The following is a 27,836-nucleotide window of genomic DNA, read 5'->3' on the forward strand; positions in this document are numbered from 1 at the left end:
CTCCTAAAAATATATGCCAAGAAAAAAATTATTTTGAGAGACAATAAAAAAGCTTTTGTCCAGTAACATTATTCATTATAGTAAATAGTTATTAATAAATGTTCAATTATGGGGGATTTGGCTAATTGCTGAAGATACAAGCCTAACATGGGATTATTAGTTAGCAAATTACTTAAATGATATCTGTAAAAATATGGAAATGATATATATCTGTAAAACCTGTACTATTTTTTGAAGATTTCATTTATTTATTTATTAAAAAAATTTTTTTAAGTGTTTTTTTTTAAAGCATTTCTTCATTTTTGAAAGGCAGAGAGAGAGCACAAATGGGGAGGGGCAGAGAGAGAGGGAGACACAGAATCTGAAGCAGGCTCCAGGCTCCAAGCTCTCAGCACAGAGCCTGACACGGGGCTCGAACTCACGGACCGCGAGATCATGACCTGAGCTGCAGTCGGCCGCTTAACCGACTGAGCTACCCTGGCACCGCTAAAATATTTATTTTTGAGAGAGAAAGCAAGCAAGCAGGGGAGAGGCAGAGAGGGAGACAGGGAATCAAAGCAGGCTCCAGACTCCAAGTTGTCAGCACAGAGCCCGATGTGGGGCTTGAACCCACAAACCGTGAGATCATGACCAGAGCCAAACTTGGACCCTCAACCGACTGAGCCATCCAGGCATCCCTAAAGATCTTATTTTTAAGAAATGTCTATACCCAACATGGGGCTTGAACTCACGACCCTGAGATCAAGAGTTGCATCCTCCACCTACTCAGCCAGGCACCCCTCTCTTACTGTACCATGAATATTAAAATGCAGAACACTGGTGGTGTATGTGAGTTATGTGGATGGGGCAGGGGTATGGCTGCATGCCTGGGTATTTTGTTTTCCTTGTTTTTAAAAGGTGAGTAGAAAATTTCAAATAGTCTGAAGTAAAAACCAAGTCTTCCACCCCAGCTGCCCCTGGGAGAAGAGACGAGGCTACTCCACATCATGGCGCCTGTACAGGCAAGATGGCTCTGAAGCACCACTTGGTGATGAGTAATGAGAAGTGGCTATTTCTGGGTGGTAGGGTTACAGCCAAGACTTATTTTTCCCTTCGCGTTTTCCGTAATTAGTTGTTAATGTAAAATCATCTCAGACAAGAAACCAGCCTTCTATCCTCTGTCCCCAGGGGAGGGGCCCACCACCCACAGGCCGCGGCCAGTGGGCGCTGGGGAGCCCCACTGTGACCAGCTCCCTGCCTCGCCCGTTCCAGTGAGGTCTTTAAGCTCTGTGGCTCGTGAGTGTCGTGCATGAAGTAGTCAGCTGGGCAAAAAGAAAATAAGCAAACTTCACACAAAAGGGAGGAATGCTTCAGTCAACACTGAAAAAGGGCCCTGGATTGAAACTCTTGATAACTATTCTCACCTCATTTGAAAATCAGCATTAGCTACCAAAATGTAAAGTATTAGTTTTATTAAAATGCAAATCAATCAACTAATCTGTCTTTCTAGTAACAGTTGAATTGCAGTATCCGTGTCAATTAAAATAGTTTCCAATTTATTCTTGGCTGGAAGGAGGGTGGTCTTCTGAATTTTAAAATGCAAGCCTCTCTTTACTGAAAATTCTGTTTTCTCATCTCTCCCGATTTTAATTCATTTTAATTAAGCACGTTGGGTTCCAAATATTTTGGAGTACCTGTTTAAATCTTTTCCTTCATCAGGTCAAGAGTGACTGTGACAAAGATTCCATCTCTTCAGGAAATGGAGGTTAGCAACCGGCTCACCGGAAGCATGGTGTTAAGAGGTCATTTATTGCTGTTCTAATGTGCATGATCCAGACTCCTCAGGCTAGAGGGACAGGATTGGATGTTCTCTATTTTAAAAAGTGATCATTTTGAAGGGAGTAACTGTGGGGGAACTCTATTCCTGTTGATCTTTTGGGTAACTAGAGGCACACTGAAAATTAAACATTTCCCTGACAGTCAAGCCCAAGAGGTAACTAGCAGACAAGAGAAACACATCACCATGTACTAAGGTCCAATTAATGTGAGATGGAAAAACCCTCCTCCCCGCAATCTGCCCCATCCTGAGCTCAGCAGACACTCTGATGTTAATACTAAACTGTGATGCAGATTCCAATGAGGACTCACTTCATTTGGAGCCCAGCCTTTAGTGGTCCCGACACCACGGCAGTGATACGTGGGGATTCCCAGGCAACGAGATCGGTCACCTGCTTTTGACATTTCAAAACAGTATCAAAACCTGACGTTACCAACAGTGACCACTCATGCACCACAACTGAATGCATGCTTCTTCTCAGTTTCATAGCGCGACATGAAGATGTGGGCCCAGGAGCCGGGAGGTGGTCAGTTGCGGATGCCGGCACGCACGCATTACTTATGCAAGATAATCTTCATTGCATATTGACCACAGCATGCCAATAAATCCCCCTTATGGGGATTTAATTTCCAGCTTTTGACCTCTGGATGAAAAACAAGTGAATCATTTCCTCCTGCTAGATTTACACCAGAGCTGATCTCAATAAAGTGACTTAGGAATGGAGAGAACGGAAAAGGGCTCTGAAAGAATCTTTATGGGTAAAACTAAAAAAGAAGGCAGGGATTTGTATTTGCAACAAAGAAGCAAATACCTCCATGTTACAAAGTCTCGTGGGCATAGTTCATAGGTTTTTGGGGATTCCTTGCTCCTCAGAGCCATGATCAATCACCAAATGTTATCCACCCTGAAAGCAGCATTTCAGCCCAGAATTATTGCTCCTGTGAGGTTTTGTATTGCGAGAGGAGGCTGACTAGAAAAAAAAGTGAAAACCCTCCCAACAAACACCATCACCCCTCTAGAGCCCTCAGTCAGACTTACTCTGCTGCTTAAGAAATCACATGTGGCAGCGCGGCAGTGACAATACTCTTTATTTGTGATGGTGAAAGGGCGTGGGGCACCAGTCCTTGGCAGACTGGGGCAGGGAAGACATGGGACATTTGGTTCCAGGCTTCCCGGGACTTAGCAGGCATGTGCTCTGCACGCACCCCTTCCTGGGACTTCCCAATGTGCTCGACCCTGCTGGCCGATGGCTTCCTCCACTCGAGGAGCCAACCTGGCTAAGGCGCCGTGGTGTTCAGAGGCCCTGCCTCAGGTCCGCAGCGACAGAGATGGGCGCTGTCAGTCCCTCTGGCCTTCGTCAGGAGGGCGGAGCTGCCCAAAAAGAGATCGATACAACTCTGTCCTGGAAGACAAACAAAACAAACTGGTTAACTTTGCAAGGTTAAACAAGAACTAAGAAGCTGGGAAATGCCCCAATCGGTTTCTTCAATTGCAAACACAGCCGTGTAATTAAAAATGCATCCCACAGCTCTTACTCACAAATACAAAGGAAGGAAGAACCTAGAAGCGCCGATCAAATAGTAAAATATGTAAATAGTCCGGTGTGGATAGATACCTGTCTCCAGGGAATGAGTTTTCTATAAGTTTGCCCTTTACAGACAGGCTCTTCAAGTAAGAAAACAAGATTGAATATTTTAATAGGATGTATGAGACCGCCGCACGACGAGGAGGATTCAATCAGACATGGGATGTAGGGGGATATGATTTAGTTTTCATACATTTTCTTGGACTTGGAAGTACTTGAAAAACAATGAAAATGACCCAGCAACAAGATTCCAATTACTATCACATGTGCAGCTGTTTGGTGATAGAAGCAAGGCTCTTCCCCACTCCCCTGGCCCCTTTTATCTATTTTCAATCTAATAAATAATTCGATTGGCTAATTTATTTCTAGAGCTGGGTTTCGAAATTTAGAAAATGATAGTATGCCAGGGTCTTGGGTCCTTGAAAATAAAGTATCACTGCCAACCTCTGTTTCTGTTATCAAATGCAACACACATCCAGCCACTTGGCCAAAGCTACGCGTCAAGGCCTGGCAATCTAAAAAGGGGTGGGTTTGGGGTGGGGTCCCTCCTGCCATTGTCACAGGAGCTCCAGGACACTTCCCCTGTGGACAGAGAGCAGGTTCTCCCTGCAGGATCTGAGGAGGGTGGAGAGCCACGGAGGGAGGAAACGCGGCCCGCCTAAGGCAGGTGACCCATGCCTGTACTCCGTGTGACGGCCCGGCCACTAATGCTCACGGAGGGACAGCAGGCACACAGGGCTGAGGTCCTGTATCAGTGAGGGAACGACCCCAGAAGAAAGCTGTGCCTGCTGTTTCACACTCTCGAGATCGAACCATAAAAAGACAGCCAGCTGTCGTGGCTAAGAAAACAGGCTTTTACAAGTGGCCTCATAATCGGAGAGCCATCTTCAGCAAATCTGCTTTTCAAAACAAAACGAAACACCAAACCACCACCCCTCAAACAGCTGTGCGGGTTCAGTAAGACTTCAACACAAAAACTTAGGAGTCTGTTTTTGAAGTCATCTTACTGTGGCTGTGGTTGTGGGCGGGAACAGAGGTACGATCGTTAGAAAACCCAGCAATAAAAATAGCATATTAAAACTTTTTTTTAAAAAAAGGAAAGATCCTAAAGAAGAAAGTCCAGTGGCCCAGAATGTAGCCAAACCCCATCATACTGGGGACCATAGTGTGGGCAGAGGTGTGTGGCTTAGGAAACCGTGGGTCTTTAGTATTATCACAGGAATCTCCCCCTCACCCTGAACCACCAGCCAGCTCTGAGGCCTACAAAGGCCTCAGATTGACCAGGGGCTCCATTGTTTCTTTTGTTCCTGTGCTTTGTACACCTGCCTGCTCGGCCTGGCCAGCCGGAGAGCACAAGGCTGGAGGGCGCTTCTGACCAGATGCAAACAAGAGGCAGGCAGCCTCGCTTCCAAAGGCAGTGGCTTCTGAATCACCAGCTCCATCACATGAAAGATGCTTCCCCGTATCGCACCATGGCCTATTTGCCAATAAGCACAAGCCTCTCTCGCCATTTCAACGCAAAAAATTCAACGGCATTAAGGTGGGGGGGGGGGGGGAGCGGCCACGACAGAAAGGATTAGTATGGCTTTAAGGCTGCACTGGCTGGCGAGAGGGATTGCTGTTCAGGCCTTGGCAATCACACCCTTTCCCACCTCTCCCTGCTCCCTGCTCGCCTGCCCCAGACCCCATCATTACCGCCCAGCAAATGTTTTCACTCGGCGCTGCAATCGCAGGGAAGTGCCTGGGCCAAGGCAGCAGTTACTGGCCGCAGCAGGGTTCACATGTCGGGAGCAGAGAGTGAAATGCAGAAACCCATGTTTTGATAGAACATCATTTCACACTCAAGTGGACAAAGCTGACAAACATATGCAGCTGTTAGTGGCAAAGCAACTTGGAAAGCTGAGGGGTCTGGGATCTCAAAATAGTTTGAGAGAGACTAGGAGTAAGGGATTATTCCAATCTAAAACCTCCTAGTAATTGCAGCTCCGCGCCTTCCTCATCACCTGCCACCAATCAGGGATCGTCTCTACCCTCAAAGCATCTCAGACTCCCCCGCCCCTCGAGGCCTCCACTAGCCAGCCATTCCAGTCGCTTACCAAGAATACGGTGACGGCCTCGAACGGACTTTCCTGTTCCCTTCTCTGCCCGGCCCTCTGTTTCTCAGCCCCAGCACCGTGGCACCACCGGGAAGAAGCCCCCAGGCTCCAACTGCTCTGCTCAGCGTGGCCCCAGTGCGTCTTTCCCACAGAGGCTCTGTGCGGCAGGACATGCCAGGCTGGACACTGTGGCCGCTCTGAGCCCCAGAGTTTCACAAAACCACGCAGCCCCCTCAAACATTTTGTAAGCTGACACAAAATTTTTCTCAATACATTTAATAGTTACAGAGGATATAATTACCAGAACACTGTGAATACTAACTTTTGAAATAAAACTCTTACATTTTTTTTTGTAATGCACCCAATGGAATCTATATGCCATACTGACTCGATAGTCATCATCATTCGTTTAAATAACACATAAACATACTCTTCAACTTGGAAATTTTACAGCATCCTCTCCTTTTTAAACTCGTATTTCCATTTGATTCTTCCCTACAGATTTTTGTCCTAATTGTTTTATGCTTGAAAGTCTTTTATTGATCACCCTATTAATACTTCTTGGCCACAAAAAACAAGTATGTAAATTGAAACACATTTTGAAATTTCAGAAGTTGAAATGAAAGTATTAAAAAAAATTTTTTTTAATGTTTATTCATTTTTTGAGAGACAGCGAGAGACAGAGCACAAGCAGGGGAGGGGAAGAGAGAGAGAGAGGGAGACACAGAACCCGAAGCAGGTTCCAGGCTCCGAGCTGTCAGCACAGAACCTGACACGGGTCTCGAAAGCACGAACCGTGAGATCATGACCTGAGCCGAAGTCCGACTGAGCCACCCGGGTGGCCCCTGAAATGAAAATGTTTTAATTTCTTGACACCATAAGGCTCTAGGTAATTAAAAAGTACTTCTGGATTGTGTTATTATTACATAATTATTATGATAAAATCGACATATACCATGGTATAATAAAACATAATTTTGGTGAACATTTAATACACGTAAATATGTAAAATGTTACTGGAACTGCATGCCTTCATGATATGGATGAGGCTTCTCATGTACCCGTGGTGAACAGCATTTAGTGCCAGAATGAAAGAGTGCTCAGCATCCAGTCTATCCCTGCTTGTTGGTTTTTGCAGACACAAGTAAGGAGAAAAGTCACGTGAACAAGTAGATGGGCATCAGAGAGTTTCGTTACAGCAAGGTCACCCAATTCTTTCAATTTCTTCTGAATTACATGCCCCCCAAATCACATAGTGATCTACCACCAAAAACTGGTTTTAATGATCTGTGAGCTGACAGCTCAATTAGGTTCTCTTGCAATTTTGTTGAAAATAAAGATCTGGGACCATCTGACCCACAGGGACTGGTTACCCAGGCCTAGTGCCCTCCGTTCTCCATCCCACACCAGTACGGAGCCGTGCTCTTGCTAGGGGGCCTGGAGTGGGCAGAAAGCCTCCTCCTCAGAGAGGAGGGGCTCGGGCAGGCTGTGTGTCAGGTGAGGGAGACCCACAGCCCCTGCTCAGGTGCACTCCCAAGCAGCCCCATTTCGGGAAAGAGCACACATCTGGAAATCGATTCCCAAAAAATGCGCGTCTACTTTCCCCTTGGGGAGTCTCTGCGCACCCCAGTGTGAAGACTCAGGGGTGGGGGAACTCTGCGTACTTCCCCCAAACCCAGACAGGCGTGTGATGTGGTGCCAGTGCTGGGGGAAGATAAAAGCATCTGAAAAGGAACATGTCCACATCCCCTTTCCCCATCCCAAGGAAAACAAAACTAAAAATAAAACTAGGTAATAAAAAGGCACCATGGGACAGAGGGTCAGACTGCCTTCTGCTGCATGGAACATTTTTCCCTGCAGCATCTTTCCTAACCAGGATTTAGCCATGCAGAGAAGCTAAACTATCAATCCTTCAGGTTAACCTTGTCTCCATCTGATTCTCTAGGGTAAGTGTATAGTTTAATACTTGAGGTCCCCTTAAGGCTATGCATAATGAACTTGGTTTAAAAAAAAAAAAACAACCCATGTAATTCCTGCTCCCTATCACTTCAAGAATCAAGATTTGAATCACTGAGCTGCACTGCCTTCCCCTCTTTGTTCCCTTCCCCCCACACTCCCAGCCTCAGTGGCCAGTGGGAACGTCCACTGTGGAAAATGTATTAATGTTCGTGTCATGCAGGAGAATAACCCACGGAGTAATTAACAAGACTTGGACCTAAGGTAGAAGGTCGATAGCAGGGGCTCTTCCTTGAATTAAAATTTAACTTACCCTTTATTGCAACCTACAAAAGCAAGTAATGAGCACTAACATTTTTATTTCTTTTAAACTGTCATTTAGGCTGTAGAGGGGATAATTACCTATCTCTAGTGTAGTAAGGTTTTATAACCCTTAGTGAGGCATTTTCTAATTTAATATTTTTACTATATTATCATAAAACCTGTTTCTGGAAAAAAAATGATCATGGATTAGCAGCCATTTTCCATAAAGACAGAATGTGTGTGTGTGTGTGTGTGTATTAGGATTCGGTTTATTTATTACAGGATTCTCCTGAAGACACTCAAAGTACCACAGCTGAGCGATCCGTGCAGCACGGTCACTCGGGTGGTGGGCAAGCCTTGCGGCGGCCCGAGCTGAAGTGGGGGGCAGCGTGCGTACAGAAGACTGCAGCCCCAAGTGTGTGCACCTCAGTGTGCTCCCCTCGGTTCCTTGTGTGCACCTCCCACCGCAACAAAAACCGGAGCCTTTCATGCTGTTGTTCGGGCAGTCGGCACGAAGAGACACGTTAAACCTGTACACGATCTGTGTGGGGCTTTCAATTTGCTAGGTCAGTAGCTTGCAGCACTGGGATACGGAAACAATTGTACTGGCTGTGCTCCAGAACACCGCACTCCTCCTCCTGTGGCCCGGAAACCCCAAAGCTGTCAAGAACCCCCTCTGTCCCCGTGGCCAGAGGCAGGCACTGAGAAAGCAGCAATGCCACTGCTCCCTGAAGGAGCCTGCACAGTCCCCAAAGTACATCGTGTTCCCCGAGCAAGTATTACAGGCAGGAGCTGGAAGCCAGGCTTCCAAATGTGCCAGCGGAGACAGTATCGCTGCTTTCCTGATTAACATTATACACATAATTTGCCCTTGATTAATTTGAAATTGTTCATTTGTTGCTTTGTGGCTGGGGGGGGGGGGGCAGTAGTGTCTTCCTAAATACACAAGACGCAACCCAGAATGCGTCCTGGCCCCTCCTCCTTTCTAGCCTCTCCCTCTCTCTGCACCCTGAGGACCTTGTGCTGCACACAAAAGTGGTCTAGCATTTGCTGCCACTTCACTCAAGCCCTTAGGTAGCCATTTAAGAATAAAAACATGATGAAACACACAAAGGGAAAGAGAGACTAAGGGTTCCAACCAGCAGAATCCTGATCAAATCCAAATCCTTAGGGGTCAGTGTAGGAACAGCCAGAACAGAAATTCACACTGGCCAGCAGGGAAAATCATTGGCGATGTTACTGAAGCCTGCCTTTTTTCACGTTTGTGTTCTGAAAACAATGTACTTACTCGTGCTGTGGAAGCTCATGAACATGGTTAGAGGAGGTCCCTGCCTCAAAACACAACACAAACGTATGATACGCGCCTCACACCTATCTGGATGCCTATGTGAGCTTCATTAGACTTTGTAGGGAATGACGAGGCTGTGAATGACGACAGCGGAAGCTGAGTTGGGAAGGCGAATGGACCCAGTAAATGTGTCTAGTTAGACGGACCTGCTCCACTGGGAGAGACGTGTGAACATTCTTCCTCACACTGAACCCAACTCTGCCATTCTGTGACTGCCACCCATGGGCCCCTGGCCCTCCGGAGCCAAGAGAGAAAACAAAGCTGACTGCCCTTCCCTGCGGCAGCATTTCAATTATTTGACGGCTTCTCCTAACTAAATCTGTTCTTTGCTGGGTGAAAAGAAACAGTTCATTCCTGCTGTGATGAAACCTGGAGTTCTCTCGACAGTAAGGTCCTCAGATCCTCTGAGCTAATCCTGACGCGCCTGGTGCAGCCTAGTTAATCCAAAGTGGGCAGAACAGGCGACTCTATTCCCTCTTCTGTTCTCACACCTCCCCTGCCTTCATGGAGCTTCCACTCTCTTCCAAATATCGACTGAACAAGATATCTTGCCAATTATTCCTTGACCCAGACCAATGACACCAAACAAAGCGGTCCTCCTGCCCCTCTGAATGCTTTGTGATCTGCTCCCCAAAACGTAAGACACAAAATAGTACCTCCCTTTAATCTTTTTCCTTCTGCTTCTTCTGACCCAAATCCATTTCATCCATATCAGTGACTTTACGAGTGAGAGAAAGTCGCTTGAGAAATGTTTCTGTGGCCTAACAGGGGAAATATATTGATCCAAACGGCAAGCAATTGCCCTGTGCTCCTTGGGGGCTGGGGCAGAGGGTGAACCCCAGCATGTCACAGGAATGGCATCCGAGGCAGACACATGCTGGAACTGGTCTCTGAGACTGGACTGTTAGGGATGCAATCCAAGTGAAGACACACACGCAGCCCTTATAAGGAGGCAGTGTCAGTTAGTCAGGACAACAGACAGAAATCACGACAGAAAATTTGGATCCTGAATATAGCCCAAAGGTCAGCCCTTAACTCTCTCCCCTACTCTCCTCCCAACATCCCCCAGCAACAAAAAATGGTTCACAGGCTCCTTTCCTGAAATCTCATCACAATTCCATACCAAAACCCAACACACACACACACACACACGCACACGAAATGAGGTTAAAAGAAAAGAAAGCAGCCTTCTCTTACCTAGGACTTATTTCTTAAGAGGATCAAGTTAGCAAAGTACCAGAGAGGACTCCGAGGAGACCCACATCCATCACTAATTACCTAAATCTGGAGACCAGGCAAGTCTCTAAGCAGCTGCGGGCTGAACCGCAGCCGCCCGAATCCGCCACGAGGTGGCAGTACACGACGTGGTTCTAAGGACTCGGCCAGTGATGTGGCTCGCGGCAAACTGTGCCCATAAATTACCTAGTGTGTCTGCTCTCATCACCATCCTCCCTGGGCTTGAAGGAGACTCTAGAAGGTCTGTTCCAATTCGCTCTTTTGGTCAGGTCAGAACTAGGTCCTTCAAACCTCTGCAAATGCTTTTAGCCCTGCAGCTTTAAATTACAGATGGTGACATGTGGCCTCTGGCCTGTCTCCTAAAGATCAGACAGACTCGAGATTTATAAATGTTCAAGGAAGCAGGTTGAGGGCCCAAACAAAGGAACTGAAAGGCTGGGGAAAGGAAGGCGAGGGCAGAGGGCCAGGGAGGCGAGACAAACAAGGGGTGGAATCTGTCCCGGGTTCCTCACTTGTGCTCTGTTCTGGTTCCCAAGTCGGCTACACTCACTCCACTCGAACAAAGGAAGAAAAATACTTGAAACTTCTGTCATTCCTACCGCTAGCTTTGAGTCTTTCAAATTCTTTTAAAGAAAAATAATTTACCTTGGTGGACTGGCAAAAAATAAGGGTGGTGGAGATGGGGGGGTGGGGACAGTGGCACTCTAGACAAAAGGGATGTTGCCTCCTTTCCTGTGCATTAATATTCCATATTCCTGGGATGATTTCCACTTTCACAGTTTGACTGTTTTATAACAGATTTGATGCGAGAGAAGACAAATGGCCTCGCTAAGGAAAGACGACAAATCATCTCACCGCTTTTAGCAGGGTTTTCTCTTTATTTTTATTTATTTTTATTCTGTAGCTGGGCTGCAGAGCTCTCTGCCTTGCTGGAGATGTTTAATATTAACGTCAAGCCACCACGATCCCGGCAATAGAGTTGGCCGGTGTTGTGTTTACGGTTTTGTGACTGCTGGCTTCAGGAAGATGAAGCTCCTTGTTCAAACAGCAGCCCCTCTAACAGCTCCTGTTAAAAGCCAGGGGATGCTTCACTGCTTAGACGTGAATCACTTCCTCCAACCGCACTGAAGAGGAGACTGACACGCGAGTTACATTTGTGTCCCTATCAAGGCTGCTGCCCAGCGACCCGGGGCCTGGGGGGCAGCGTGTGCCGCATCTCTCAGCTCCAGTTTAACTCCTACTTTTGGGGGTCAAAACACATGGAAATTAGTGAAGGTATTTACTGGCAACCCACAGAGTTTCAGCAAGGCATTCTATTGCTTCTGGTAATCAGCTGGAGGACGCATTTGACTAAAAAAACCAGCACCATTCCAAACAAAAGCAGTGAGCACTGAGCACACAAACACCAGGCACCTGGTGGTGTGAGGTACTCTGGGCCCTGGGGCCAAGTCCTGACACTCTCCTCCCTGGGGTACAAGGATCTTGTGCTCTCCCCTGCTCCTCCTCCCTCTTTGTCTTTTCATCTTCCTCCTGGCCAGGGGTGTAGACCTTTTCCTCGCTTCCATTCTTGGCTCTCCTCTCTTCCCTCTCCCACTCTCCCCTGGCAATCTCATCCACGCTCTCAGCACTAACAATCTCCGGTGGGCAGAACACCCACGGCTGTGGCTCCGGCACCCTCACCTAGACAGGCATTGCATGCCCTGGCGCGCAGGCTAGGCTTGCTGTCACCTAAACTGCCATTTGTTAATAAGGGCAGCAAATTCTCTATCATTCAAGGCCCACACTTAACTGCTTAATGGCAGGAAGCTACAAAATTACAGGTATCGATACCACATTTTCTTTCTTTTTTTTAATAAATATTTTCTTTTAAAAAAAATGCTTATTTTGAGAGACAGCACACAAGTGGGGGGAGAGGGGGAGGGGAAGGGGAGAGAGGGAGAGGGAGAGCGGGAGGGGGAGAGAGAGAGAGAGAGAGAGAGAGAAAATGAGAATCCCAAGCGGGCTCTGTGCTGTCAGCACAGAGCTCGATGTGGGGCTCCATCACGACCTGAGATGAAATCAAGAGTTGGGAGCTTAACCGACTGGATCACCCAGGCACCCCAATACCACATTTTCTGATTCAAAAATAAAATATGCCCTGAGACAGAGCTCTGGCTTGGGCAGTTTACTTATATTAATTGATAGAATACAAATTGATGCCCTCCATCTATCAGTCTATTTTGGCTCTTAATAGTATCCTTCAAAGTATTTCTTCCTCTTTTCTGTAAATCAGAAATTTGGAAAAAGGCGTTTTTATTGTTTATTTATTTATGAGTGAGAGAGAGTGTGTGCGCAAGCAGGTAGGGGCAGAGAGAGAGAATGGGAGACACAGAATCCAAAGGAGGCTCCAGGCTCTGAGCTGTCAGCACAGAGCCTGATGTGGGGCTCGAACTCACAAACCAAACTGTGAGATCATGACCTCGGCTGAAATCAGACGCTTAACCAACTGAGTCACCCAGGCACCTCGGAAAAAAGGTTTGTCCAAGACACCTGCCACCTAACTTTCCCCAGGAGTAGTGACCAGGACCCCGTGGCCTCCAGATGTCTGCAACAGGACCATCGCGCCCTGCTTCGTTCACCAACCAGTCACTGCAGCCAGCAGTCTGACGACGGATCCCAGTTAGAAGGCTGGTTTTAAAAAGCCTACTTGCTAAGTGCAAACGGAGTAGTGTGCCCCTCTGTGCGTGGAAGCCGGCAGAGTCTGTTGTGAGGCACGGCTGCGCCTCCCCTGCAGGACGGAGAGGTAGGCGAGGAGGCAGTGTGCTGCCAAGTGCGTGCAGGAGAAAATGCGTATCGATTTCTTCTTTCTTATAAAGGAGCACAAAGCGCTGAAGAACAATTGCGTATCCCTGCAGCATTTCACATTCCACGTGAGACAAAGGCCCAACCCCCACCCGCCTGAGAAGCTGAGAGGGGAACCACGCGGTGCTGCGTCTCCTGGGGGTGTGTCAGCGGCCACCATGCCGTCAGGGTCCACTGCTGGGACTCCAAACACCTCAGGCCATGAACGCCTCCCCTGCCTCTGATCAAGTCATTTCCCTCACTGGGCTGATGCCGCCTCATCTATATTGGAGAAGAAAGAGCCTTCAGTCTTATTTACCTTTTAAGTGGAGGTGCCCAGAGGGTAAAAGAGTTAATGTTTATAAAGTGTTCAGCTCCCCAGAGGGAGACAATGGATAAAACACAAGGTGTGGTTATGGCTCATTCAAGACCTCATTTCCAGGGTAGTTAGTAATAGCTTCCCATTACAAATGCAGAGCTTCCCAGCACCTTGAACTCAAAGTAGGATGAGGCAATGCCCTTTATTTAAATATCCTTTTTTAGTTTGACACTTACTACCAACACTAAAAATAACAATAGGTAACCAGGGACTATTATGCCTTGTTAATGCACACACAGAATCCATTCCAGGGGTGCCTGGGTGGCTCAGTGGGTTGGTCAGACTTTTGACTCAGGTCGTGATCTCATGGTTCATGGGTTCGAGCCCCACGTCGGGCTCTGTGCTGACGGCTCAGAGCCTGGAGCCTGATTTGGATTCTGTGTCTCCTTCTCTCTCTCTGCCCCTCCCCTGTTCGCACTTTGTCTCTCTCTCAAAAATAAATAAACATAAAAAAAAAAAAATCCATTCCACAACTGTTTTCTTCTGAAGCCAAACAAATCCTGAAAGCAGTCCAAAAAACTGACCTAAAGCTATAGCTGGTCATGACAGATCCTGGTCTATAGTCTTCACATTTCCATAGTAACTAACAATTTATAGGAGGGCCACAGAAACCAAACCTAGTGTAGATATCACAGCCAAGATAGGCAGGAGGAAACCTACAGTAGAATACAAAGTTTATTTATGTGTGTGCTCCTGGAAGTGATGGAAATACATGAGTATTCCTGAAAGATCTTTTCCCGAGGCTCATTCTCCGTAAAAATGACCTCAAAACCTCTCTAAGTAAAGGGTTGGGAATGAGAGGTCCTAGAGCTGGACTCTTCATTTCTGAGGATCTCCCAACATGGCCAAGAGCTAAGAAGAAAATATAGAGCTGGCCCTCAAGCAGTGCCGTGTTTTAGCATGGAGATGTAACCCACAGCTAATTAGGGCATGGCCTGGTGGTAAATGCGACATGTAATATGGACAAGTGCAAAGTGCTAAGGGAGCAGGGGAGAGTATATTAAAGGAGTTAGATGATTTGGAGAGATTTCAGTAAAAGGGGCAAAAGCTTTTCCTCATCTGTCTTATAGGACTGTTTGCAAAAATAGTCTTACCAGCAAACTGTAAATAGACTTATAAGCTGAAAGCCTTTAAAGGCATTTCAGACAGGAGATCTACAGCCAACTCTTTTCAGGTTTGGACAGAAATGGATATGCTTCTGCTGCAGGCAAAGGGACAATGACCTAATATTTACCCATGTGAAAACATGCATTTTGTTTATTATTTAATTTTTTAAAAAGTTTATTTATTTTGAGAACGAGAGAGCAAGTGGGGAAGAGGCAGAGAGAGGGAGAGAGAGCGTCCCACGCAGGCTCCATACCGGCAAGTGCAGAGCCCAACGTGGGGCTCAACCTCACAAAATGCGAGATCATGACCTGAGCCGAGATCAAGAGTTGGATCCTTAACCAACTGACCCACCCAGGAGCCCCACATTTTGTTTATTTAAATAACTGTATGGATTACATTTAAAACAGTCCTTCTTAGAAACAAAAATTTAAAAAGAACGTTTCATTCTCAAGACTCTCATGAGCAAGTGCCCGAGTGGCTTAGTCGGTTGAATGTCTGACTTCAGCTCAGGTCATGATCTCAAGGTTCGTGAGTTTGAGCCCCATGTCGGGCTCTGTGCTGACAGCTCAGAGCCTGGAGCCTGCTTCATTCAGATTCTGTGTCTCCCTCTCTCTCTGCCCCTCCCCTGCTCACATACTCTCTCTCTCTCAAAAATACACAAACATTAAAAAAAAAAAAAAAAGACTCTCATAAACAAGAAGGACTATTTTTGCTTTGTAAAGGAGACTGAGCCACATAGGGAAGCCTTCTTTGGGGTGGCACTGGATGAGTGTTAGCGCAAAACACACACACAAGCACTCTCCTGCATCAACCCTCTAGCTGAGAGAGGCTGGCATCAACTGGGAAGAGACCTTAAATAAACGGTTTTGCAAATAATACTTGTGCTACAAAAATGTTATATAATTAAGGCAAGATAAAACTGGAATCAAATTATTCCAAATGTACGAGCATAAAACCTTGACACAAAACCAAGTACAAGGTTACAGTAAATATACGTGTACTACTTTGACTTACAAGTTAAACATTCATTTTTTTTCCATTTTTAAATAGTTTGTTTATTTAAGTAGTCTCTACACCCAACATGGGGCTCAAACCCACATCCCTGAGATCAAGAGTCCTATGCTTCTCCGACTGAGCCAGCCAGGCACCCAACAGGTAAGCATTCTTAGTGAGAAGAAAACCCCTATCAAGTGCTTTTGTGAGCTGTGATAAATACTGTTCCAGAGGAACAAGTAGAGACTCCAGGAAGAGCGAGCCCCCCAGCCCAGTGTGGGATGGAGAGGTGAACTTAGGCCTCCCTGGTGGAGTCGGTCAAGGACTATGAACATTCATTCCAACAGGAAAGGACTGAGGGTGAGGAGATGCCCCGGTTAAGAGAGCAGAGTCAAGAGACGCAAGCAGGAGTGGGTGGAGGAGGGGCTGTGGGGGCAGCACATGGAGGGCAGGCTGACACCGGTGAGGACCATGAGGGGCAGGGCCGAACAGTATGGCTTGAGTTCTGTAGACGACAAACAACAGAGCAGCTCCTCTGTTCTGGGAAGGTTCACTCTGGCAACAATCCACAGGCCTGACCACATGACACCGAGCTGTTAAGAGCCTGCTGGTGCAACAGTCCACATGGGAAAGAGCAAAAATGGTCGGACTCAAAAAGAAGCAGAAACAGTAAATAGGGACCATTGAACAGAATATTAAAGTTCCAAGCAGATTAAAAGTAAGAAAAAAAAAATCAGATGAAACCAAGGAGAACACAGGTGAATATCTGATCCTTGGATACAGCAGGGCTTGACTGGCTAATCATAAAAGCAATGGAAATATTCTAAAGAAAAAAGGTTTTATATATTTGATTACATAAAAAAGGAAAAATTATATTGGGGCATCTGGGTGGCTCAGTCGGTTAAGCCTCTGACTTCAGCTCAGGTCATGATCAGGTCTGTGAGTCTGAGCCCCGTGTTGGGCTCTGTGCTGTCAGTCCAGAGCCTGGAGCCTTCTTTGGATTCTGTCTTCCTCTCTCTCTGCCCCTCCCCCACTCATGCTCTGTCTCTCAAAATATGAATAAACGTTAAAACATTTTTTTTAAAAAAAGGAAAAATTATCTGTGACCAATAAAAATCATTAACATCAACAGGCAAACAAGATAAGAAAAAAAGATCTGTATGAAATACAGTATAGAACCATAATAGATATTACTCATACAAACTGCAAAGAAAAACTAAAAGGCAAATAAGCAGAGTATAAAACAGAAATGTGAGTGATTAATAAATATACATACACTTCAAGTTCACTATTAAATGAGAAAATAAACATTAGATACTTAGTTCAGTGGCTAGCACAGTGTAGGTCAGTCAAGTGTCACTTGTTACTAGCTTATAAAGCAGTAAATAACTTTTAGCACATCATAATAGATAACACTTTTGAAACATAACCTTCCATATTAGCAAAGGTATAATGACAAACCTTAACCAGTGAGGGAGCAGGGGCATGCAAATTAGTACAACTAATCAAGATCATTAGGAGGTTTATGCCTTTGATCCAGGAATTACCCTTCCAAGAATGTATTCTAAAGACTCTAGCAAAACTTAGAACACGGATTTAAAAAAAAAAATTTTTTTTTTTTTTAGAGAGAGAGTGAGAGAGAGAGAGCATACAAGCGTGGGAGTGGGCAGAGAGAAACAGAGAGAGAGAACTGTAGGTAGGCTCCACGCTCAGTGTGGAGCCTGATGTGGGACACCCCAGAACACAGAATTCTGTACAAATATGTTCACTGCAGCATTACTTAAAAAGAAATAAAAATAATTAGAAACAATCTAAATGTCCAATATTCCATAATTTAATATTATAAAGCTATTCAAATACCTTTAAAAAATGGCGTTAAAATGCTTAAATATAAAGTTAACCAGAAAAAGGGATTCAAACATATATGCATATATCTTTATAAAATACACACACAAAAAAATTCTCCAAGAAAACATATAAAGGGGATTCTGGGTGGCTCAGGAGGTTAAACATGTGAATCTTGATTTCGACTCAGGTCATGATCTCAGGGTTGTTAGATTGAGCCCCGCATAAGGCTCTGTGCTAGGTGTGGAGCCTTAACATTCTCTCCCTCCCTTCCTCTACCTCTCACACACTCTCTTTCAAAACAAAACAAACAAACAAAACATATAAAAGCATTAATGTTCAACTCTCAATAGCATATAACATGAATTTTTCTTTGTCCTTACTGTATTTTCCAAATTTTCTCCCATATGCATGTATTGTTTTTATTACAGGGGGAAAAAAAGATACTGTCTATAAAGAAAGTAGGTGACCTGAATACGGCAGGTGTAGAACTATAAAAGCAAGCTGATAGAATATATCAGATTTCAAAGCTGATTATAAGGTTTAGGGTCTTTGTTTAAAAAAAAATTTTTTTTAATGTTTATTTATTCTTGAGAGACAGAGCACGAGCAGGGGAGAGACAGAGAGAGAGGGAGGCACAGAATCCAAAGCAGGCTCCAGGCTGAGCCATCAGCACAGAGCCCAACACGGGGCCCGAACCCACAAGTTATGAGATCATGACCTGAGCCAAAGTTGGACGCTCAAATGACTGAGCCTCCCAGGTGCCCCAAGATTTAGGGTCTTTGTAATCAGAAGAAAGTGTAACCATAATGGCATGTTATGCTGTGATTCATACTAAAATGTGAATGACTTATTATGCAAACCTCCCCTATATAAAAAGCATCTCTATTATAAAATTTAAAAAAGGAAAACAAAACATTATTTTAATCCAAATAAGCACCCCCCCCCCCCAAACAAGTTTTTAATTGACAGAAAGGTTCTCGTATACACATTGAGAATGGGGAGAAGCAGCTTCACTTTGGCACATTATCCCACATATCTCTAAAAGCTTGCTCATGTCTTGGAGACAGCAGCAGGTTTGAATTCACATTCCTAAATGCATATACCAGCTCCACTACTTATTTGCTATTTAACTTGGGCAAGTTACTTAATTGCTCTATGCCTCAGTATTCTTATCATAAAATGCAGATAATGTCAACCACTTCAGTGGTTTCTTTTAAGAACTGAATGAAAAGGTACATGAACAGCTTAGCACCATTTCTGGTATATAGTAAATACTCAATAAATGGAATATGATGTTATTACTCTGTGTCATTTCACTGCAGACTTAGGGTGGATAACTCAGAGCAAAGGATGAATGCACTTAGAAACAGAAATGGTCTAGATATCTTAGCAACCTAACGCTGGCTCAGTGATCATTGAGGGAAATACAAAAGTAACGTGAAAACATTTAGCCCCTGCAGGATACTTAGATGTAATTAATACAATATTATAAGATATTATATTTTAAAAGATAGTAATAATAAAACACCAGAACTTAAAAACAGGAAGTCCTTAAGAGAAACATTTACATTCACTTTAAAGAATGTGAAAGATCCCTTTGGGGGAAAAAACGGACTCACAATCCTCTGAAGAAATGATAGGAATTTAAGCGAAATGAGAACTATAGTCAAGAAACCCCATTTTGAGGAGAGATTTATCTGTTCAGCATCTACAATCTCTTTCTAGAAGATGTGCTTTTATCACTCTATATATCCTGCTTGGAACCAAGGCTTCAATTTGAGAATGCAAATTCACTAGAATTGTGTAAGACTGAACAGTAGCAAATCAGGAAAAACAGAAAAAAACAATGGCAGTTTTCAATCCAGTTTTAAAACTCTGTGGCCCACGTCTCAGGTTTGAACTTGAGAATGTTTCCTTTGTCCTTTCTGACATTACTGGAGGAGAAAGGCCCCAGGCCTCCTATATCTGTGCTGGACGCCATCTCTAATGATGATGTATGGGGGTCCTTTCCCCTCAGCACTGCTGGGGGGTCAAACATGTGATGCTGCCCGCCTGAGTATCAACAAGCGAATTATAAACTGTGTCAATCCGAGTTAATGCAAAGCTGTAATCCTCTTTAACAAGAGATCAAATCACTGCTGTGAGTTATGTTCATTCTGTAATCTGATAAGAAAGAGAGGGAGCCTCTAATAAAAGAGTAATGGGAGCCTTTAATGACGCTGGTAAAAGGCAGCACCAGTGAAAATATTGCTCTCGTTCCTGCTGATTAGATCAATGTTGCATATTTGCCCGGACTTGTTTCACCTGTCAGAATAACCTGTGTCTTTTTAGGAGATAAGAAGCCTCAGAGAAAGCATCTGTATCTTAACCATTCTTGCTTGCAAGTTTTTAACCAGCGAAAAATGCTCTGTGGGAGGGTACTTCTGGGGTTATTAGCTGATGTGTTCTCAAATGCAGAGCAAACTACACCAGAATATATCACCATGATTCAATGCCAAATTCTCTTAAATAAAGGGGTAAAGTAGGCAAAGGGTAGTAAAAAATGGTCTAAGTAACCTCTGGGTTACCAATTAGGGGGAGAAGAATATCATCAGTAGAGTGGTAGAATGTGCCCATATTTAGGGTGCAGACCCACACACACAAAAATGGCAAGCGGAAGATAAATTGCCTGTACAAATTCTATTATACCAAGACACCTCAAGAACAACGTGGCAGTGATGTTGACAAAGCACTTTACAATGCTGGATTACCTTTGTACGTTTCTTTTCTAGAACTCCAAATGTAAAACAATAATGTATTTGGTGCCTAGTTTTCATTAAAGGATCCTCTCATTTTTTTTTATTTTGTTTTAATGTTTATTATATATATATATATATGCGTGTGTGTGTGTGTGTGTACATATATATATATGTACACACACACACACACACACACACACACACACACACACACACATACATACATACGGCATGAGTTGTGGAGGGGCAGAGAGAGAGGCAGAGACAGAATCCAAAGCTGACTCTAGGCTCTGAGCTGTCATCACAGAGCATGACGTGGGGCTTGAACTCACCAGCTGTGAGATCATGACCTGAGCTAAAGTTGGACACTTAACTGACTGAGATACCCAGGCACCCCTCTTTGTTCTTTTGTAATGCCAGCAAGCTTCATAACAGGAGTAGGGAAAAGTGTTTTTTTATTGTAGGGGAGAAAACGGGGGGCTAACATGGAAAATCTTAGTTTCTATTGAGAATTTCCTTAAGTTCTTTGCAAAGGAATGGGGAACCTATAAAGTGTTAATAGTGTTACCATTTTTGTAATAAGAAACAAAGCTTCAAACAACAACAAGAACAACAACAACAAGTTTCTCAAGAAAATGCAATAACCTAGCCTTGTAACAGAGGGTACTAGAATTGGGTTTATATAAGAACAGTTGTCTGAAGCAGCAGTTAATGCTGCAAACACCAAGTTTCTTTGGTGCATTCCAGCTGCTAGTTGATGCTGAGACCCCCCCCCCCCCGCCCATGCTGACAGCCAGAATGCTCTGTGGAGGGGCACACCATGGCAACAGAGAACGTGGCACACGTGGACTCCCTTCCCAAATCTGAGGTGGCAGCCAGTATGAGGAACATCTCTGGACCTGTCTCTGAGGTCTCCCTCAGAATTTGCTTCTCCCTGTTACACCAGCATTTTACTATCTGACCCACATCAACACAACAGAAAAACAAGAATTAACTTCTTTAAAAGTCTGCCTGAGAGGGTCTTTCAAAAACACAGGCAAAATAACCCCAGATGATTATTTCCACAACCTCCAAATTCTTCATTTTGTTGCAACTATAATAAGAGATCATCTGAATTTTTACTTCAGACTCTCTCTGGTCTAACATCACTCCAGGGGATTCACACCATGTAAAGTAAGCTGTTTCTAAAATGTTGATAAGCTCAGAATAACTTTAGTCGTCAGAGAGGCCCAACAGCAATCCTGTAAATCATGCAAGTAGCACCCTGACCTGTTCTCAGTGGTAACAATATACTTAGAGAGATTCTCTCCCAAAGAGACACCAAACCTTTTCTCCTCCTTAGCCCATGGATAACCCTGTCGTCTCTACAATATCATATGATACTTTGCCCTCTTAGCAAAGATGACTCAAAGAGCAAACAGTAGCTGCTCTGAGAGCTGAGCTGCCCCGTATCAAGGGCTTGCCAAAGTCAGTGATCATTGTTAGGCTCATAGTAACCTCCTTCCTTGCATGCAAACATGGAATACATCGGCAAAGTGGGATTTCTTTTGTTTTCTCTCAGTACTGGGGATGTTCATCAGGCCTGCAACAGAAACCACCTGCCTACCTCCTAATGTTGTAAAGATCTACTGGACCAGCACAAATGAAGTATCTCGAGTTACGCGTGACTTTCTAACATAGGAGACCTAAAAGCACATAAAGGCATTAAATTAGTATCCAAAATTTATCCAGAAAAAATGCCCCCAAAGGAAAATTTGGTAACACAGGGGCACAAACTGGGCTACTTTGCATTTAAAAGGTGTTTTTTAAAAAAACATATTGCTTGAAGGTAAAAAATGCTAGCATGAGAAAAGAATATGTATCAGCAGAAATTAACTAAATAGACAACACTACATAGACCACATCACAGGAGACACATGATGAAGATGCCACTGCCCTTTTTTTTTTTTTTAACGTTTATTTATTTTTGAGACAGAGAGAGACACAGCATGAACGGGGGAGGGGCAGAGAGAGAGGGAGACACAGAATCAGAAGCAGGCTCCAGGCTCTGAGCCATCAGCCCAGAGCCTGACGCGGGGCTCGAACTCGCGGACCGCGAGATCGTGACCTGAGCTGAAGTCGGACGCTTCCCCGACTGAGCCACCCAGGCACCCCTGCCACTGCCTTTTTAAAGATCCTTTTAAAGATAGCACTTCTTTCTCCACTAAGGATATTTTAATAGCCGGGGTTAAAGATCTCTTCTATTCTCTCCCTTAATGAGAACTACGTTCCAGTTTCAATTCAAATTTGACCGAGTGCAAATTATTTTTTAGCTCAAACTGGATGATTTTAGCTCAAATTGGGGATCCAAGGACGGGTAAACAACACTCAGATTCTGCCTCGCTTCTCCTCCAAAAAACTCCCCAAGCATTGGGAAATTCAGGCATATGTGTGGAACAATAAACTGGAACCAAGAAACAAAGAAAAGAGAAGGGGTTCTCTCCCCAGACTTGGCTAAGGTGGGAACCACAGGTGGAGCTGCCTCTGGGAATGAGAAATCAAAGGGCTAGAAAATGTATGTGTATTTTACCATGATTAAAAAAGGGGGTGGAGGGTACTAGTCAGGGATGAAAAAGTCAGTTTTATCCACATGGTCCATAGGGCAGAAACCATAAGGGAGAGATCTTCCATTCACAGACTTTAATACAGAAACAATCAAGACCTTCCCATTTCTTCTCCATATTATCAATATAATTTTCTGACGGAAAATGTCCTTTTTTTCCTGGTGATAAAAAGCAGTGTAAGCTTATTGTAGAAAAATTCCGAACACCGTGGAAATACACAGACCAAAAAGTCAATGTGTTTTTTCCTCCCTGCCACCCAGCAACAAACACGTGGTGCGGCTGCTGTACACTGCGTCAGAGCTTCTTACTTTGTAATGGAACTTCTATGAGTCCATCCTCATGGCAAAGGACTGGACCAAAACACAAGTACAGAAAACAAAACATCGGGAGTCTCCCTCACCCCTTCCCTCATGCCATTCCTTTCCCGGAGGTAAACACTGTAGATATTATGATGTATGGTCTTGCCAAACATTTCCCTAAGCACTGTAACATTTATATACATATATGTACATATATGCCTGTTTTTATCTTTATTTTTAAAACAAGTGGATGGTGTTACAAGCAGTTTCTTTTTCCAGTCAACAAAATAACCTGGAAATCTATGGCAGCACAATTGGTTTTTTAAAGTATCACTTTTTGGGGCGCCTGGGTGGCGCAGTCGGTTGAGTGTCCGACTTCGGCCAGGTCACGATCTCGCGGTCCGGGAGTTCGAGCCCCGCGTCAGGCTCTGGGCTGATGGCTCGGAGCCTGGAGCCTGTTTCCGATTCTGTGTCTCCCTCTCTCTCTGCCCCTCCCCCGTTCATGCTCTGTCTCTCTCTGTCCCCCCCCCCCCAAAAAAAAAATAAATAAAGTATCACTTTTTTTCTATCACATGTATCTATTTAGTCAAAAAGGCGGATTCTAGTATAGTATTTTATAGCCTACTTTTCCACTGAACATTATGTTAATACCTACAGCACTACTTTGTCCTTTAAAAGCTCTTTATAATTTCACTGTGATTTATTTAACTAGTTGCTTATTGGTCATTTAGTTTCTTATTTTCCTCCATTATAAACCATGATGCAACAAACATTTTTATTTTGTTTTGTATTTCCTATTTATTCTTTTACTGAAGTATAGCTGACACACAATGTAAAGATTCTTGATGCAAATATATTTGCCGACTTGCTATTTCCTTAGGTCAATTCCTAGAAGTAGATTTTTCTGGGTCAACAGGTAAGTATACATTTAAAATTCTGAAACACATTGCCAAATGGCCCTCCAAAATGATTTTTGCCAGTTACATTCCCGACAACGGTATATGAAAGTGTTTCCCCATACCATCCACACTGAGGGTTACCAAGCTTTTAATGTTTTGTAATTTTATAAGGAAAACAATGAAATATCATTTTAACTTGCATTTGTTTTTTTTTTTTTTTTAATTTATCCTATGAGAGAGAGAGAGAGAGAGAGAGAGAGAGAGAGAGAGAGAGAGAGGCAGGCAGGCAGTGTAAGCAGGGGAGGGGCAGAGAGAGAGGGAGAGAGAATCCCAAGCAGGCTCTGCACTGTTAGCACAGAGTACGATCCAGGGCTTGATCTCATGATCCCATGAGATCATGACCTGAGCCAAGATCAACAGTGGGATACTTAACCAACTAAGCCACCCAGGTGCCCCTAATTTGCATTTCTTTGATTAATGAGATTGACAGTCTTTACGTTTTTGAGATTTTTAAAAAATGATTTCTAAGTTTGCTTTTTGACATGCTTTGCCCATTATTTTTACTGGAATATTCTTAGAAACTTCTAAAAACTCTTTACATAGTATTTTACATAGTAAAGAAAAATATCATATTTTGAACTTTTCCTTGCCAGTTTGTCATTTACTTACCACTCTGTTTCAAAGTCTTTTTCGATGTGACTTAAGGCAGTCAGATCTATAAATATTTTTCCTTAGAATTTCTGGCCTTGGTGTCATGCTTACAAAGCCCTTTTCTACCTCAAAATCATAAATAATTCTCTATTCATATATGCACACCAAGAATGACGTATCTGTAACTTAGCAAAACCAAAATATTCATTTGGGAAAAAGTGGTATACACTGATACTGATATTTTAACAATTATAAAAGTTTCCCATCCTCCAGTATATTTTGTTATGTACAAAGTAAGAGACAAAACAGTACAGTAGCAGATAGTCTCTAGTTATGGAATTACTCGAAGAAAAACAAAATGGGCCCAGCCATGACTACCTCTTTCTTAAGATAAAGTACAACACCTATTGGCCCTGAGAGTTTGCATACTAGAAGCAGAGAGAGCTAATACGCAGTTACTCTACCCATAGTCAACCTGGCTTATTCAGACTATGGAGCATGAGCAGTTATGTGGATAAATGCCTCCTATCCCTGGGTAGCACACAGGGAATGGAGTGTGCTGCAGTAAAAACACATGCTCAGTTGTCCAGCTACAAGACTTTTATTAAATTCCTTATTAAGTGGGCTCAACAAGCTGGAGAACAATGCTGATAATAAGCAATCAGTCCACAAGAGACAACATTTTCTCCCCACCAATACTGAACGCCGGAAGGACTATCACCCAACAAATGTTCCCAACCCCTTCTCCCTTGCCTGCTCTACCTGAAGGAGCAACTTAGCACAGTTCTATCCAATGAGATATAAGAATAAGTTTAGAGGGGATTCTGGGGAAGCTTTTCCCTTTCTTTTCTTTTCTTTTGTGTTGTTGTTGTTGTTGTTGTTGTTGTTTACTTTTCTAATAAAAGAAAGTAGGTAAATCTGACATCACTTCTTTCCTCTCTTCTTCCTGCCCTGAACATGTCTGATGGCTGAAACTGTAGCCACCATCTTGGGACCACAACAGAAAGACCAAGAGATGCTGGCCCTTATATCATTGAGAAGGGAAAACCACTGGCAGTAATTGCATGCTACACCTACAATTTTTCTGTCAAAAAAAAAACAACCAAAAAAACCCAAAAAACAACCTCTCACTTGCTTATGCCTCTGCAGGCAGGTTTTAAGTTTCTTACAAAGTCTAACATGATCCTAAATAAAAGAGCCATTTTCAAGTAATCTTTGGCTAACATGTGGTTGCAACCCTCAGATATTTTAAGTGAATAAGTAAGATTTAAGAAAACGAAGTGCCCCTGGGATATTAGGTGATTCAAGAAAAATCCCAACTAAGAAGGACAAAAAGTTGATTTCTAAATGATCTAGTAGTAGTACTATATTCAAAAGATGGCACTAATATTTAAACTGGGTTTCACTTTATGCCTGGGGGAATAATGTTTCCTTAAATGGGTTTGTTTTAGTTTTAAACATCTAGTTTTCTTTTCCTTTGTTGTAACTTTTCGTGTTGTCTTGACAGGGATTTTAAGTTGCACTCTATTTACTCTGTAATTTTAAAAAACAGACTGGATCCAGAAATAAGCGGAAATAAACAAACAAACAAAAAACCCCAGCCAGCCAGACAAAAGCATTCACTTGCAAAAAGCACAGGTGAGCATGCGAAGTCACAAAGTTCTGACCGGAAATGAATTTAGAACCTTCCATAAGCTCTTTTGTACTTCAGGATACTGAACAAGGGCAAACAAAAAATAAGTAATCACTGTGTTCACGTAAACTTGCAGATCTACTACTTTTCAGGCCAGGAGGGAAAATCTGATGTGGTTTAGTGGCAAACAACACTCTCAAATAAAAAGGTCAAATGTACCTTGAGAAATAAAACTGGCAGACTATTATGTATTTACCCTAGGACTAATAATTTCACTTGGTAAAGATTTATGTTTACAAATGTCTACCACAGCATTATTTACAGCAATAATTAAAAATAATTGTCCAACAACTAGTGAATGGTTAAATAAGGAACATGAAAATATTATAGTCATTTTAGTGACATGAATATGCTCACAGTATACAAAATATTTAAATGAAAAATTCACAACAGAATATAATTTTAGCTATATTCTAAAGAAAAATAAGAATATACTCGAAGGGAACTCATAAAGACTGAAAGCTGGCCAGCTCAGTCAGCGGAACATATTACTCTTGATTTTGGGGTCATGAGTTCAAGCCCCAATTTGGGTAGAGAGATTACTTTAAAATAAATAAATAAATAAAATGAAATGTGTAAGAAAATTAAAAAAAAAAAAAAGACTGAAAGGAAATATTCAAAGATGCTACAGTGGCTCCCTCCTGCATGTGTACATACTTACATACACACATTTCCTAGCTGCCTATGCTGAAAGAACCTAGCAACAGTGAAACCCAGTGACAATGAACACCCTTAGCACACAGATCTTAGTTTCTAAATACCACAATCCACAAAAAAGAATCAGGGTTCCTTGGAGAAAGACAGACTCCAGGGTTGGAACAGGGAAAGTATAAGACGAGCCTAGAATATCCTGTTAGAAAGTAAGAATGTACTCAAGGAATGGGGATATTTCAAAAGGACAAAAGCCAGCTTGTGAGGGCTTCATTAATGCTGGACAATTTTAAAACAAAATAAATGATAGTAATAGATTATAATTCACTGAATAAAAAAAAAAAGCAGGAGTTCATACTAATATAATGAATGACAAATAAATGAAAGAGAAAGGATATGGCTAAATAAGCAATATTATAAACATGTTACAATGTAGAATGCCAACTAATAAATGTAGAAGGAATTATTCTCTAAAAAATGGCTAATTATTAATTGTTATATTATGAGGATATATTTCTATTTTCTTTCAGTTTTATAAAATGAGCATGTACTTCTTTTGTAAAAATACTAAGAAAATCCTCAATGGCAGTCTGAACAAACACAACTTAATACACATCTCTAGAGCAGTATCAAGCCATTTTAAAAAAGGAGAGCAGGAGCGCCTGGGTGGCTCAGTCGGTTAAGCGTCTGACTTAGGCTCAGGTCATGATCTTACGGCTTATGGGTTTGAGTCCTGTGTCAGGCTCTGTGCTGACAGCTCAGAGCCTGGAGCCTGCTTCAGATTCTGTGTCTCCCTCTCTCTCTGACCCTCCCCC

General features: G+C 43.3%; 1 protein-coding gene across 2 annotated transcripts in view; it reads right to left on the minus strand.

Annotated features, from left to right (window-relative positions):
• Positions 1–2,887: 2,887 nt before the first annotated feature.
• Positions 2,888–27,836, minus strand: part of AATF (apoptosis antagonizing transcription factor) — a 101,056-nt gene continuing 76,107 nt past the window's right edge. For both annotated transcript variants that reach the window (XR_008294455.1, XM_015078464.3), the window contains one exon: positions 2,888–3,218. Coding sequence is in view for 1 of the 2 variants with exons in the window: in XM_015078464.3 (XP_014933950.2) it covers positions 3,155–3,218 (64 nt within the window). In the remaining variant the exon portion in view is untranslated. The remainder of the gene's footprint in view (positions 3,219–27,836) is intronic.

Source organism: Acinonyx jubatus, chromosome E1 (genome assembly GCF_027475565.1).
Source record: "Acinonyx jubatus isolate Ajub_Pintada_27869175 chromosome E1, VMU_Ajub_asm_v1.0, whole genome shotgun sequence".
In the NCBI taxonomy this organism is placed as follows: domain Eukaryota; kingdom Metazoa; phylum Chordata; class Mammalia; order Carnivora; family Felidae; genus Acinonyx; species Acinonyx jubatus.